Source organism: Montipora capricornis, chromosome 4 (assembly GCF_036669925.1).
Source record: "Montipora capricornis isolate CH-2021 chromosome 4, ASM3666992v2, whole genome shotgun sequence".
Taxonomy (NCBI): domain Eukaryota; kingdom Metazoa; phylum Cnidaria; class Anthozoa; order Scleractinia; family Acroporidae; genus Montipora; species Montipora capricornis.
Window position 1 is genome coordinate 56,118,761 of NC_090886.1, and position 16,804 is coordinate 56,135,564.

Sequence of the window (16,804 nt, forward strand, 5' to 3'; positions counted from 1 at the left end):
TAAAATCAACATTAATTTTTCAATGTGACAGAGACAAAAAAATTGTCACATGCTGCAAGGAGAATGTTAGAAAATCTTACCATTACAAGAGTAGAAAGAAAAGCCCAAAATAAGGAAGAGAGTCAATTTGGATATTGATATTTAAGGTATTAGCTCTCTTCACAATTAAGCCAAGCTAAAGAAATGACAGGGTGGGCAAGAAAACGTTTGATCCACTAGGGTACAGAAACATTTGAAAAGGTTGATCAAATTATTGTTCTTTGCCCCTTGAAGGTCCAGCATGCCAACTGCAGTCAAACACTCTTGCAGATCCATTTATGAAGCATGGCTTCCTTGATATCTTCTACTTGCATTGAGTTTGGTATTGTCAGCTGTTAAACATACACATAGTTCATTTAAAATATGTCTTTTGTTTTCATTGAAGTGGAAAAGCTTCTTTACACGCCTAAGCAGATGGCCTGAAAGCACTCAAATACGGCTCCGGAGCTCCTGTTCAAGTTCTTTGACATCCATCACCTTTTATCATCTGCCAAGGATGTGTTATAGAACGTAGATTTGGAGTCTTTGCTTAATATAACATAACAATTATCACACACACGATGTGGTCTGCTGGATTTGCCTCCCAGTACTGATTTGGATGTACAACTTTCACAAAATACTTTCCCACAGTGATGGCAGTGGTGCTGTGTACAAAACAAAAGACAACTGTTATCATCTCCTGGGCCATTTTCAGATGACAAAAGAGGAAAACTGGCATTCATCCATTTGGAAAAAAACTGTTTTTAAAAACCTTTTCTTTGCTTGATTTAAAGGCTTTGTTGCAATTTCGACACTCTGTGATGTCCTCAGGGTATTGCCATCGTACATCTGTTTCAGATTCATGAATCTGAGCAATTTGCATCTACAACAAAGAAGAGAAATTATAAGAAGATATATGAGTACTTCATTGACTCTAAAAACCCAAAAAAATGAAAAGGACACAATAGAAATGAAATAAGCAGATCCAAGTCGGAATGTTAATACTCAGGAAGCCACTAGACAAGCCAAAACTTGTGAGAGCAAGACTTGATTCACAATGCATTTATGTGTGGATGTCACCTGAGTTTTTGCTTGCAATTCCACTTGTGTTGTATATGTGAAGCAAGCCTAGGTTACACAATGTATAAGTACTGGGCTTCATTTGTAGCATTATTAATGTACCTGCAGTGACTGAGACAGACGAACAAAATCTCTCTGCACAGTCTCACTTTCATTCAGCTGTTCTGTCATTGACTGTAATCGGTTCTTTAAATGCCGATTTTCTTCTTCTACCTTACACTGCAAAAATAACAGTGCCGGTATTAGGTGGCTTCAAACTAGCAGTGAGAGTAAGTATACCTGAGTATGACCAGAGCTCAAGTACACTTGAGATCGTCCATGTTTAGTTACCGTGATGAGCGTTCATATTAGAATTCAAAGTATGCTTTCAAAGTAATCAGGTTGTCAATCAAGCTATGCGGCAAGTAATCGGGTTGTCCAAGAAGTTATGCGGCCAACGTGTTTGATTGACGCCCATTTCCGTAATGTGTTTTGACAGTAGATACGTAAGCTCATAATGATGGTTTGAACTAGACTTGAGAGTGCACTTCGGTTTCTTTGAAGGGAATGCATTACCATGGCCACGAATTAGGCTACTTGAACTGAAATTAAATTGGTTCACATCTGAAGTAGGACTCAACTGTACTTAAGGTGTACTTACTTTGCTAGTATGAACCCACCTATTATCTACAAAGTATATGATTTCAGAAAGATTTCACCAGTGTATTTGTTCACGTTACAAAACCATGCAACACCTACACGCATGTCTCTCATTTAAGCAAAAGGGCCATAAAACAAGTGCAAGGCTTGATGCAAAGCTAGGTTGCAGATACACATAATGTTTTGCAAAAAAGTTGAATTACACATACCGGTACTAGTACAAGTTAAAATTTTGCAAAGGAAGTCTTAATAATACTCGAAGTAAAGAAAAGCAAAAATCTGGGCAATCTTGTTTCAAATCAACCAAACAGTACCAATTGAAAATGGCACTGTGACAACAGGTTTTCGTACATAGGTGCTTAACAAATATCAAGTACGGAAAGTCACAAATAACCTATTAATTAACTACCATCATGATGGTAAAGAAAAATCTTGTGTAAGATGTGATAAGCTCACAAGTGTTTATGTGTCACTGCAACAGATTTGAAGTTCTTTTTCATTGCACTTAAGCAGCAAATTAAACAAAATAAAAGTGAAGAAAGCCTGAAAAAAAAACCCAGGCTTGAACAAGGCTCAAAACCATGACTTTACAAATTATGGCTCTTCAATGCTCTACCAACAAAAACTTTTTCCCAACTGAACTGCCTAAGTTCCTGCTTAACTGTCATGATCTTCAACTCACATATTAATTTCCACAGTTCAAATCAATGAATAAATTCATTTTATTCCACTATTATGCCATTTTACCATATTTGGTCAAGAGAACGCACAAAATATGAGACAGTAATACACTGTAGTGTCCCGGTTTGACCGGTTTAGAACAGAGCAAATACGGACAGAACGGGAGTTTCTCAATGAAAGAAATTATTTTCAACGCCATACAAAGCCTGAGAATTTAGCTTGTCATTGCTTGTCTCTCGTCATTTCGTTTGTACAATCAAATAAAGGACATTTGGCTGGCTTTCTGTGCTGTTTACATCATTCGCAAGTGCCCTGAAGGACAGATGATGCATTTTTTAAGAAACACTCTTACCAGATAAAATTGAATCAAAATAACACCTTTTTGTATTGTAATAATAAATCGCTTATTTGATGGTTTAACATAATTATAATACTCGTGGACATTCTGCTCATTGCAACTCGCAAAATATCTGCGCGTATTATATGTTAAACCATCGAATAAGATGTATTTATTCTATCATTCATTCGTTCAACTCTTATAGGAAATAAATCGAACTCACAACTGGTCAACCAGCTCTAACTTGGATTGATAGCTATTAACTAAACACAGGTGAAGGGAAAATAAAAGAAAATGTCATTTTATAACTGGAGACCAAGTACTGTATTTGTGAGTGAGCAAGTTGCACTGAGCATGTGATGTTGTTACCTTTTCATCCATTGTCTCATCAAGCTGACCCCTGAGAGCTATGATTACTTGTCTGGACATGCCGTCTGTGCTTTTTTCTGACAAACTTGACTTTCTCAGCTGTGACTCAGCCTGTCAATATTACAACAATAGTATGATACTGACAAAAGAAATCAACAAACTGGAAGAATAAAATAATTATGCATACCTCTTCTTTAGCACTTCGTTCTTTTCCCAGCTCTCCCATTAATTTGTCTTTAAATATGCAAAAAATAAACACAATATGAAAATGAGAGAATGTTTATTCTGTATGCAAAAAGTTTCTCAAATACTTCTACAAGTATCTTTAATTAAAAGAAATACCACAACGGTTATCATAGTCATTCCTCATACCAAGTTCAGTTCTCATGTTGTCTACATCTCCCTGTAACATTGCTTCAAGACTATCCTTGGCAAGCTGTTCTGCCATAACCCGATCTTTGAGAAAAGTCACCTTCAAATGAACGTTAAACAGAATGGATGTTAGATAGATATACATGTAATATAAACCTCTCAACAACAAAAAAATTAATATTCCTTCTCCTCACCTCACTTCTTAATTTCTGTTCCGTGTTTTCTGAAGCAGTCCGTATCTGCATGAGCTGTTCACGCATCTCTGTTAATCTGGCATCTGAATCCATATGTGTGAGTTGTTGGATTGCAGTGTCTTGAAGAGCAGCATATTTGGTTCTCAGCCCATTCAGCTACCAAAACAGAAAAAGAAAAACATTCTAAGACCAGGAAACAAATACATTAATTTACTGTTGGAATCTGTGAGTTATTGAACAGAAAACCCAGAAGAAAATTGCAAAATATTTTACAATATTGTACATGTTACATTATTTCTACTATAATATTGGTTATTGTTTGCAGATTGAACCATTGTGCATAATAAACAAAAATTGTCACACTTTCCAAGAAAAACAGACTGTTCACAGTCCCCTATTTTCCCGTTTGATTCTCAGGATCGAGCACAAACTGCCGCAATCTTTGTTTTTAAACAGCAAGCCAGAACTGGGGAGAGCGACAGGACAACCAAGTGGGTGGGGGGAGTCAAGGGGTTTCAGCAGGTAAAAAATAGGGATCAAAACCCCTCCACTCCCCCCACCCACTTGTTACTCATGTCGCTTTCCCCAGTTCGCGCTCACTGTTTAAAAACAAAGATGGCGGCAGTTTGTGCTCAATCCGGATGATCAAACTATGGGAAAATAGGGGACTGTGAACAGTCTAGGAAAAAATTTTTCTTTCCATAAATTCTCTTTTTACCACACAAGTAGGATCACCAAAGGGGTCATAAAACTAAAGCAAACGCAACACAACAACTAAAATTAATAAGAGCATTATACTTTCAAAACATTTAAAACCAGCTAGTCAGATTTATGTAAAAAGTGAACACAAAATTAAGCAGACCTCTCGAGTAAGCTGATCCCGGGAACTTACAAGCTTGGTCTAAAAAAAGGGAAACAAGGATTAAGTTAACGATCAGTGAAATGCATTTTATCAGACTCGTACAACTACATGCATACAAGTACTTTGTTACTATATTTAACATAATAATATTATTCAGCAAAGTTGAGGTGACAGAATATCGGAGAATAAAAACCAAGATGAAGTCAAAACTCCTGATGATTGCAGCTACATGTATTAATTCAGTTGCATACACACGCATTGCATTCTTAAATTAGTGAGTCTTTGACATCATTTTCTCCTTAATCCAGCTGTCTTAAGAATTTAAAGTTAGTACTGGCAGACCATTAAATAGTGTAGCTTGTAGCTTGTAGCTTGTAAATAATTAATACGCAATTCAGTATTTTACTGCGATGTTTTTTAATAATAAACCAGTCTCTCTCTGAAATACGAGTTAAATAAACTGGTGTTTTTTTTTAAATCAAGGCTTAAAACTTGAGTCACTTAGTGTTACTTTAACATAATAGTTTTGAAATCCAAAGAAAAAGAAGAATTGACATTTTGATCACAGTACCATTTTAAAACAATAATACATGTAATTCTTATTAATTTCTTTCTAACGGCTTACAAATAGGCAGTTTGAAAGAAACCACTTCTAAAGGAGGTTATCATGTAATGTCAGTGCAGAGAATTTTCAATAATAGGCCTTTTTTGATACAATAAAATTCAGCTTGATAGTGAGGCAGTGAGGACAAAGACTAAAAAGGAAAGTGGATGATACAAATGTATGTAAATATTTTTGACATTCATTCCAACACGTTTCTATTGTTTTTGTCCTCACTGCCTCACTATCAAGCGGAATATTTGATATTTTGAAAATGACCTATTATACTCACACAATAATTTTATATAGCTACTAGCCAAATGAATATAAAAGACACCAAAGCTTGTGGGTTTCTTACAATTTGCTCTTGAGCTCTATGTTTAACCGCCTCAAAGTTCTCTGATAGGCCGGCAAGTAACTTTTCTAACTTGCCATTGGTCATTTTATGAGCATTGATTTGCATCTGTGCATCCTCAGCTGCACGAGCCACACTTTCTTCCAACTTGTTTCTCATTTTTTGTTCTTTGAAGAGTTCTTTCTGTTTAAAACAACACAACATTCTGGTAATACAAATAATATTATTTTATCCTATCAATATACAGCTACCTATGATTACAGTATATGCCTATAGTAATCATTCCTATCTCCACCATCACCCTATGGAGGCTATTTAAAGGATGTATGAAACAAATTTAAATTCATAGGGTGGGTGCACAAAAGTCATGGTACCGTACCACAAGCCCTGTTATTATAGTATCAACGCTATTTCATTAATTCTGAAAGTAGAAAGGAAAAAAAAGCCAGAATGAAATATTGTAAAGTACCCCAAATCATTTTCTGAGTTTCTCTGGTTTCATCCCCTGCTATCCTCTGTTCCTAACAACGAGGTAATCCACTTCAATAGAGCCTTTAAGTCATTTAGTTCTGACAAAATGCCCTTATCCAACATGTTACAAGTCACAGTTTAGACTGAGCAGGCTTTGTTCTTTGTAACACTACACTAACTAGATAAAACACGGAAATTCTGGAATGGTACAGAGAAAAACATGAGTGGGCCAAATCATGAAATTGAAAAAAATAATTATAGTAGACATGAATACAAGAGACATACCTTCTCTTGATCTAGTGCCACTTGTAAATTGGAAGCTAAATTTTGGTACTTCTGATTATCATCTTGCATCTGTTGTAGCTGTCGTTCATAATTTACACACATTGCACACATCCTGCTCAAATCACCTTTATGGGAAACTTTTACCTGCAAAAATAAAAATTGTTTATTTCACCAATGCACACTAAGTGTCAAAATAATTAATGTTCAAGATAACCAGAAAATGATGAAATCCTGACCCAGCAAATACCACAAAACTTTCAGGTTACCCACTGGTACTGCTCCCAGATTGATGCTCTCAGGTTTTCTTTGGAACATGTATCAAATACATGATTATCTCGTGCACTGTGGAAGTGATAAATAAATTATAATATTTAACTATCTCAGAGTAAAAAACCTTTGGCTTTGACTCACAGCTTCTTGGAACACCTTCCAATCCACCTTGCTTTCAATTCCCTTACTGGACCCATGAGGTCTGGGTTGGGATGATGAGCTGGGCTTATCAGGCTCAGGGGGAGTATTAAGCAACTCCTCTACAGAGTGTGCTCTGGACACTTCACTGCTGTCAGCTAAAAATGATTAGACAAAAATGGAAATAAAAACCTCGATAGATAAATAATAATTATTATTGTTATCATAGTCATCAGATAATAGGACTGCACTCTGTTGAAATGGAGTACAAAGCCACGAAAATCAAGGGTGCAGTCAGTCAGACTCCATGGTAACGAAGACCCCGCGCTGGGAATGGTACAGGAGTTTGAAGAGCAAGCAGCTATAAAGTGCATGGAGGAGTTTGCGTTGGAGTTGGATTTGGAACAAGAACACAAGATTAAGACAGAGGTGTGGAAGTGCCAAATCGAGAAGTTAGAGGATGAGATCAACTAACAAAAAATATCTGACTATCCCTTAGAACATCATCTGTTGATGGAAAATGAGCACAGAATGCAAAGCAAGATAACAAGTTTTGCCAGAATCTCATGACCTTGAAGCGTTTGACTCTGGTTCAGAGCTGGAGTTTTTTTAGCTTAAAAATTTCCTTATTTGGATCATGTAACCTTGCTTGTGCATTTTCCCGTGCGTGCAGCTTCAATCTTATTTTTGTCCACATTTGGGCATAAAATTGGTGTGCTAAAATCCCAGCTTTGTTCCAAGGAAAAGAGTTGCAATTTACATGCTTCAAGGTCGTGCGCTTCTGGTTTTACAAAACCACCTCAGAAAGTAATACCCGTGTTGCACTTACTCTCTACTTCAAGTTTTATATCGGACGCTGAGTGAGATCTCTTCAAACCAGCTTCTTTATCATCTTGAAGAGTTGCGGTAACACCGTCCGATTCAGCCATCACTTGGTTTGTGCACGGGACAGTGGGAATGTTGTTCCACTTGGGTCCATAACTGACCACAGCAGAAGGACGATTCAAACTGGGCTATAAAGTCAAAGAGAGATAAGACAAGATAGCTGCAGCATATCATACTGTACCGTTCAAAAGTTACCACCCTCTTGTCTCTCGAGTCGAGACTCTCGTCTCTAGAGACGAGACGTTTGTCTCGCGAGACAGTTCGAAAAACTATAATAAGTGTCAGCATAAACGAAAACTTTTCGAGGATTAACCTTTTTACGAAGACACACGCGCTCCCAAACGTAACACTTGACACTAAAGTTTTAGGTCCAAATGCGGTTTCCAGTGGTGTATTAGTGTCTTTGCGTGTAAACATCTGCCTGTGAAATATGTATACACTGTACTTTGATTCGAAGTTGATTTAGAGAAGAAATGTTTCGATAAACTTGCGCAGCAGCATACCGTTGGTGGTGGTTTGTTATTGTCTTTGCGTGTGCACATTTAACCCTCAAATCAGCCCGTGAAATCTACATACACTGTATTTTCATTCGGAGTTGATGTCAAATTCAAATGAAATTGGCAAGATTAATTTGAATCACAAGAGTTCTTTTCCAAAAGGAGTTTTTCATCTGACAGCTCACCGTGCTTCTTTATACCTGTTCGTTGGTTGGCTGTAGTGAAGACTTTGGACTTCGTAGATCAATAAGTTGGCCAACCTGTGGCTCCTCTTGTTGCTTTTCTTGTGCTGTGATTCTCTGTTCAGGTGTAAGAATGTTCCACACTCTTGTAAATGCCTCTTTCTGTACTCTCAGATTCTCCACAAACTGTAAGTTTGCCATTTCCCAAGTATGTTTTAGATCGTTGTGTGCCATCTTCTCCTGCTCTAATAGCCTACAAACTGATAAGACAAAATTAATTCAATTTAAAAAATGATAATAATAATGATAATAATAATAATAATAATAATAATAATAATAATAATAATAATAATAATAATAATAATAATAAGTTTTGCTATCTCGAAACCAACATCATGATGGTGCTCATTTGCAATCAAACTAAGACCTGAAGAGTGAAGTAATCCTCACACCTTTTTTTAACTGGACAGTTTGAGCTATTATTGTCTCTTACAGTCACCTGTTAGTGAAAAATTCAGTTGGCTCCAACAGGATTCAAATCCATGACCTCTGCTCTCAATTGTGTGGCTTCATGGCTTATCAGTTGGCAGAGCATTGCACTGATATCACAGAGGTCATGGGTTCCAAATCTCATTGGAGTCATCTGAATGTTTTAGGTGACTACAGGGTGAGACAAATTTCCAAGCATAACTTGCTCTGAATAGTTTTAGTTTGAATTAGACACATACATACGTGGCATGCTGGACATGCTCAAAAAAATTGGTCACCTTTTGAAGATCTTCCATCAAAAATAAGCAACAACAAATAAAAACCTACTGTGTAGTAATATTTTATTCAAACACCCTTGCACAAGCTACAAAGTAAACAAATTATTTGTCGCATTATTCTGAATTACAAGCCAAATTAGGGCACATAAACTACTGAAAGATATTGTCCTAAAAGGATAGGATATTGTCCTAAAATCAAAGAGAAATCCAAAGAGTTATTACCGGTAAATGTTATCGGACAGTTCGTGAGATAGGAATATTTCAATGTGACGTATGTTTACGTGACTTGACACAAGAAGGGACTTCAACCCTTAAAAAGAAAAGATTTGTATTCTTTCGCTTTCTTTGAAACTGTCTGCTGAACATTTATGTCAAAAGTTTGCATCAGAAAAAAAGCAAGCAACAATGCAACCCTCATGTTCAATTTATTGATGCTTGCCTAGCCTGTCAGTCAACACGCGATAAGAAATTGCCCAAAACATCGTTCCACTTGCCCGGGATATCGGACAGCCTTTTTGTGACACCCTGGACTTGTACAAGAGGCAGCTATACAAATTGTCCTCTTCAAAGTGCCATTAAAAGAGCGAGGATCACTTTACTCCGGGGTCTGCGGCCCGGGTTCGATTCCCAGACTCGGAGTCATATGTAGGTTGAGTTTGTTGGTTGTCCAGTCTGCACTGAGAGGTTTTTCTCCGGGTACTCTGGTTTTCCGCTCTCTTCAAAAACCAAATTTTGACTGCTCTGCGTTATTTGTTAATTTCAGTATACAGTGTCGCCAATTACCGGTAGCCCTCCAGTGTTAGAACGACTAGACACTTATTTAAGCAATGAAAAAGAAAGGGGTGAACAACTTTGGCAGCTTATCTTTACCATTGTGCAGCTCTTTTCTAATTTTTTCAGTATCCTCTTGTAAAACTCCTGAAACAAAAAGCATTTGTGCCTATTAAAAGTAGCTACCGTATTTGGCTGGTTGAGTTATAAAGAAAAGAATCAAAGGAAAACCTTGAATTGTAACAAGAATAAAGAAAATATGCAACTCTTGTGTGCAGAATTTATTTACAGCTGTATTTTTAAACAATACTCACCATTAGCCATGTCTTTCTGTCAGGTAATGAGTAATAGATTGAACGTCCCCACTCCCCCCCCCCCCCCCCCCCTTCTATTTTCCCCATTTTTGATCAGTGTGATGGGTGCCTGTCTTCTCGAGGCGTGCAGGCTCATGGCTGGTTTGTCAGGTTTTGCCAGCCATCGGTGCAGCCTCCATCTTGGAGCTGGCTGCCAATACGGGAAGCTCCAGGATGTCTCAGGCACTTATAGCAATGCAGTTGTTCATTGAAATTTAACCATCAAGGTCACAGAGACAAACCTTTTTGAGTGTTGAGAACAGCAACATACATTTCCAAATCTGTCCTTGAAGATCGCTCTGCCTCAAGGTATTGACTCAATTCCTTTACCTGAGGAAAGATTGCCAAATCATATTTCCACCTTACCATGAACAATCAAGACTGCTCACGTCAGTCTTTGACTCAGTACACAGTAAAAGGAAAGGAGCAAAAATCTATCTAAGGCAAACTTTTAGAATCATCATTTTACAGTCTAATTGACCTTTTCTTGCATCTCATCAAATTTCTCCCTTGATAATGACTCGTCACTTTCAAAATTCCTATCTTGATTTTTGCTTTCACTCTCCTATAAAATATAATTATAAATTATATAATTATTATATAATTATATGTATTATAAAAAGTACAATTTCATTAACCTATTCACACCTCTAATAAATTTTGCAGTCATAGTAAAATGTATATGTGAAAGATAGCCTCCTGTGCCCGTTTTCTATAACGCCCTGCCGCAGTACTTGAAGAATGAGCTTGTGCGTATCGAGAAAAGGGCGTTATCGATAATTTTCCCCCGCACGGGCTACACAAGTGCTTGCGGCTTGTTGGGCATAACGCCTATTACCGAACACCACAGTCTTTTGTGCAGTTACTAAGTTATTCGACCAGATTTGCTCTACTGGTCACAAATTAAATACCTTGCTCCCTCCTAGGAACAAACCCAAATATAATCTGAGAAACCATCGCCCTTTTGCCATCCCACATTTGAAAACAAATCGAACCAAAAACACGTTCATCTTTGCCATGGCTTGCAAATGTAATAATTAGATCGGTTTCAAACGATATTTTTTATGACTGCCGCCATCAATGAATTCAGATTTAATATCCATTTACTTCTACATATATTTAAGATTCATCTAGTTTCTAATATAGGAAATTATATATTCTAGATCTAGGTTACATTATTATATTATACAAAATTCATGTAAATAGTTCTTAATTTTTCCAATTGTTTTTAAGACTTGTAATAAATCACTTAATTCAGCTTTTGTAGCTGCAATGTGATTTTTAAATAAACTATCTATCTATCTAGCAGTGACCCTTGCTTGTATCTGGACAATTTGCAATTGCCTCTTATGAATGAAAGAAATGTACATTTCTTTCATTCATCTGAATCCTTTCACAGGAACTGATGAGCCCACCTGTTTCCAACAACGTGGCTTCATAGCTCAGTTGGTGGAGCATTGTACCAGCATTGCAGAGGTCGTAGGGTTCAAATCTGTGTTGAAGCCAACTGAATTTTTCAGGTGTGTGCTTGTATACGAGACAATTGCTTAAATTGTCCAGATAAGTGCATGGACCACTAATTCATTCTTTCATCTACATGTATAATCAGCACTTCAAATACATACATTTATTTCATTTTTTGTGCGCTAACCCTGTAACAAAACATGCAATACCTGACCTTAATCTTGGCTTCTGCAATTTGTAGCTTATCTTGTAAATCCCGCAGTTTTCTCCTCAAGGACGATATTTCCTGTAAGAGAAGACAGAATCAATAACTTAATCAACAAAAACAACCTACAGTGTAAAGTAAGTTATTACATGTATGTGAAAAGTGCAATACAACCAACCTCTTCTAGTGGCATGACAATTGATCGCCAAGCCTCTGCATCTTCCTGAGCCTTTAATTGAAGAAAACAAAATTCACAATGATTAAGATAAAATATATATTGCATTACAGCTGTTGTAGAATTTCTTTGTGATAGTCTTGTAAAATACTATTATTTTAATAAAGGAACAAACAAACAAACAAACACAGTTATTCAATAGGTAAAGATAACCTTTTCCATGCTTTTCTCCAATGATTTTGGATCCACATTGACAGCTTCTTCATCACCAGCAAAGGCTTGACCTGTTGCTGTATTTCTTCTTATGGCACCAACTACAGCATCAGACAATCCAGACAACATTCCTGGCCGACTGCTGCCATTTCCATCGGAGGAAAGCAAAGCTTTTAAATTTCTTATTTCATTTTCCAGTTTTTGGTTTTGTGCCATTAGGTTATGCTTTTCTAATTCAAATTGTTCAGCAGCACCTTCCTGGGCTTCCCTGACAGCCTCTAAAATTGAAATAAATCATTATTCCTGAGGACATGGAGGGGGGCATTATTCCCAGGTATCCATTACCTGACTAACCATACAAGGCATTTTGTTGTCTGATCTTCAAAGTAAGGATTAGAACATTGCTCTTACTAGTAACACATATATTCTGACAGTTTTCTAGAGGACTTTGACTTGAGTGGAGTTTGAAGTATATTTTGGAGATTTTAAGGGGTTGGAGTATCTTTTTGACACCAGGAGCTGAGATCAAAATGAAAGATATGCTTTTCACCTCTACATGTAGGTTCCTTTCTTTTCCTTTTCTCATCATTTTCTTCTTGCGTCACGGGTTTTCTTCAAACTTAAGACCAAAGGAAACCTTTCCTAACTCTAACCCCTTCACTTAAGTTTTCACTCGAAGTGCTGTTTATACATGTATAATTATACTAACACTGTAGCCTGGTATAATAAATGTATTAAATCTGTCCACTTTCCTGGTATACACGTACTTCACCTTTTGGTTGAAACTGGTGAACTCCAGAGCACAGCTCCACGAGCCTGCGGCACTTCGAATGTGACACATACAGTATGGGGGGTTCAAGTCCCACAAAATCTTGCAACAAACGGTTGATGATTTGATGTAACCAATACATGTACTTCTGACTTTTTTTAAAAGGAGTTCAACTATTAAGTATATTTAACAACCATTTAAGGGCTTTATATTATTAATAGGAATAAGCACCAGTGACAGTACATGTACAGTATCTGCTGTTGTTGTACTTATAGATGTTTCATGGTTCCTCCTAGTCAGATTTGAAAATGTACTTTTGTCATTGTGGCAGGCAGAATAAGCATGTCATAGCCCTTTCTTCAATCTATTTTGAACTGACTATCAGTGCGACAAGAGCCTGTCGTGTGAGCTCATCTTCATCTTGGAGCCAGCAGCCAATATTTCTGGCTCCTGAATGTACATGTCTTCAGGTAACAACTAAACAAAATTTACAATAATATTATAATATATTTAATATTTGTTGTTAGGTTAGTAAGATAATTATTACATGCAGATGTCAGTCCCTGACCTTAACTGTAGAGATCTGTTTGCTGATTCCTTACTTACCAGACATGATGTGTTGTAATGATGCTATTTCCTCTTGGTATTTATTGTGTAATGACAGTAGCTCCTCTTTCTGAGAGCTTTCTGCAAAAGCTGCAGCAGCCCTGTATCCGTTACACTCATCAGTTACGCGATTGAGTTCATTTTCAAGCTTTTTTGCATCTTCCTGTGCAATCTTAAGCTTTTCCTGTTCCTTAGCAAGTTCATCTAATTGTGAAACAACATGACTTAGTAGATATGGGTGGATCTCTATGGGTCTACGTCCATGCAACTTGTTCTTGCTGGCACCGATCTACAGTAGTTGTATAGTAAATCTGCGAAAATAGTTTTTGTACATGTGGTCCTGAGGGTATGCAACACACTAGTTAAAGTCCGTTTTTGTAAATTCCAACTCTAATTCTTCACAATCCTGTATAATAAGGATTAGGAGACAGCACAATTGAGAATCAAACTTATTTTATCCTGAATTTCATATTAAACTAATTTACAACAGAAATATCCATTCATGATTAGCCTCATTTTGAAGGAAAAATAAATTTCTCAAAATTTTCCCATTCTTACAAGATAAGTACAAAAAGAAGCTACTGCAATAAGCAGAATTAAAACAAATAATAATTTAACTCAAATGCAGATATAGTTTTATAATAAAGTTTCGATATCAAGCGCAATCTGAATGGTTAAAACAGCGTCGTTTATGAGAGTACAGATGTACCCTTGACGCCACTCATAGAATTTGGAAAATTAAGTTTTCCAAATATTTTGTGATGGAATTAACCGATAAATTTATCATTCTCTACTATACAATGCAAAACAAATAAAAAAGCCTTGCATGTGATCTGTTTTGAGGATCTTCTTCGCAAAAATTAGACTGTACACAGACAGTACATGTAGTTCATGGTCCATGGAACGCAGCAGCAGTTTGTTCATCAGCCAGACCAGCCACATGCATTAAGCAGCTTGTTTTCCGATTTTTCAGGTTTTCATGAGTGAAAATTCAGCTGGATTTTACTGCACAATTTGGCTTTTTTAATCCTGATTTTAGACTAAAAAACTACTTGCACTTGTCTGTTAGCTTAATTGCTTTGAACTTGCTTTTGATGGTTTCTCAACTTTGATGGTTTGACCTTTTGACAGCTTTGGTGGCATTTAACCAATAAAATGTTCTGAAACATTCTAACAAGAATTACGATTGGCCTGTTTTAGTGTGCTTTATATTGAGAGTACAGATGCACAGCTGATTTGAAAAACAAAGTTTTCCGAAAATTTTAGCTGAATGTGAGGATATTAAGAAATTCCTCATCATTAAACAAATAAAGAATCCTTGCCTGTGATCTGTTCTGTTGTAAAACACTCTGTTCTGTTGGAAAAGCCTCTACTAACTCTCCTGTTTCAATTACACTTCTTTTGTGCTCTTATTATACCCTTCCTACATGCTTTACAACAGAAGTGATAACAGGCGAAGCTTCTTTATCTGTTAAATAAAAAGAAAGCCTAAAATAGCTTGATTGTACGGAATCTTTTTTTCCAATTTTCAATGTTCAGTGTTTTGACCGTGACGTACAGCATTATCAATTGGTGCAAACTACACCACAAATTAATCAACGAAAGCACCAAGAAAAGTACGTGAGCTTAGGTCTTAGAGGGATGATTTGTGTAATTAAAAGGGCAAATACGCATTTACCCAAAACCATTCAAAATGCAGTATTGGGGGATCTTTCATATGAATCATCCTGCCGTTACACAACACCACACAACGCCAATCAGCTAATCGTTAACTCCACACAGCATATTCTTACCTTCCCTTGCCAAGTAGAGTTCTTTAAACTTTGCCCTCCTCTGACCGAATTCAATTTCACTCTGCTCTTTACATTGCAAAAGTTGCTTTTCTCTGCGCCTTAGGTCTTCAATGGTTGTCTTTAAGGCAGACACATCTGACAAGACAGCAATTCAAGTGTCACCATTTGCAAATAACCAAAAGTACGAGGAAATATCTCAAAATAATGAATCAAGGAATCCTTATACCGTCTGGGAGATTCTCTTCATCGCAATGCAGCTCCGTCATCATAACAATCCACTATTTGATAATTAAAATTAATAAACACAAGACCGCCATATTGCTTCCGAGAACTAGCCTCGTTTGTACGAAATGGAGATGGACTGGGAAATATAAACAAAATGTCAAGGGGAAATCCCAGCCCTCAAACGGACATTTCGGATTTCCCCTTTTATTCAACTAACACGACGTACAATCTACTTCAAAAAAACAAAGACTTTAAACATGCAGAAAAGATTGAGAATAGGCGAGGAGGAGAGCAGAACCCGGATCGATGGCTTCTCAATACTCTACAAGACTGTGTCCGGAAAACTAAGACCTAAGACTAAGATCCGGAATGCTAAGACCCGCAAAAATAAGACCCGGAACACTGCAATATTCCCTAACAACTCCGGCTACTGCGGTTCGCGGTCTGCAGTTCACTGAAGCCAAACAAACAGAAGTAATTAGTAATTTTCCACCATCGTTCGGATCGTTAATCCATATATTAAAGCGAAACAAGCACACTGCACATGTAATATACCTTGTTCTTTAAACTTTAAATCCCAGCTACGCCAGTTAAAGCAGCTTGTGATTTATTTATTATTATTATTATTTTATTTTTTTTTTTTGATTAAATGCAATTTTATTTACAGGACGAACACTTACACTACTTACAATACTAAAATTATACTTGCATACATTTACATTTACATTGCACTGCTCATACTTAAACACTTGTCTAGGGTGCGCGTTTGTGGGAAAATCCCAAAACGGATTCTTGAATCCAAAAACGGATTTTGCGTTTTTTTTGGCGAAATCCAAAAATGGATCACGAATCCAAGTCCAAAGTATCCACACTCGAGGAGGATACTTCGGATTAAATCTAAATCCGGATTTTTGAGATTCATCACTTCAGCGTTTTTTTGGGGAGAGGATTTGAAAAAAAGTATGTTTGACAATCGGTTAACCATGCAAAAATGATACAGAACAGCTACCGTACGTGACAGTTCAGCCCAAATGTTTTTATCGCGCCACTTTTACCGTATGATCGAAGACATGAATACCGGTAGGTGAAAAATAGTTAGGTTTCCTGCAAATTTCACGCCAGAAATTACACAAAAAGTTTCTTGACAGCAATAATATTGTTAGCACCTTTCCTACTGCTAAAAAAGTAAACTGGAAAAATACCTTCTGTAAATCGATTTGTATCTTT

The 16,804-nt window shown here is 36.8% G+C and overlaps 1 protein-coding gene across 1 annotated transcript; it reads right to left on the reverse strand.

The window, feature by feature from the left end:
• Nucleotides 1-15,691, reverse strand: LOC138047601 (rab GTPase-binding effector protein 1-like). The gene is made up of 22 exons (XM_068894518.1): nt 15,579-15,691; nt 15,353-15,487; nt 13,560-13,763; nt 12,185-12,462; nt 11,975-12,025; nt 11,806-11,877; nt 10,609-10,692; nt 10,370-10,457; nt 9,874-9,921; nt 8,255-8,496; nt 7,502-7,685; nt 6,676-6,830; nt 6,265-6,408; nt 5,512-5,691; nt 4,553-4,591; nt 3,691-3,846; nt 3,497-3,596; nt 3,312-3,358; nt 3,125-3,235; nt 1,201-1,317; nt 791-901; nt 1-683 (listed from the first exon to the last, which is right to left on the reverse strand). Exons 1-22 carry the CDS (start codon nt 15,619-15,621, stop codon nt 513-515), a joined length of 2,760 nt encoding a protein of 919 aa, XP_068750619.1. The 5' UTR covers nt 15,622-15,691; the 3' UTR covers nt 1-512.
• Nucleotides 15,692-16,804: the final 1,113 nt, after the last annotated feature.

Coding starts and splice junctions, on each gene's coding strand:
- LOC138047601 (XM_068894518.1), bottom strand. CDS start 15,621: ATGATGACGGAGCTGCATTGCGATGAAGAGAATCTCCCAGACG. Junction 10,458..10,608: donor TTGATGAGATGCAAGAAAAG/GTCAATTAGACT, acceptor ATCTTTCCTCAG/GTAAAGGAATTGAGTCAATA. Junction 5,692..6,264: donor TGGCACTAGATCAAGAGAAG/GTATGTCTCTTG, acceptor TGTTTTAAACAG/AAAGAACTCTTCAAAGAACA.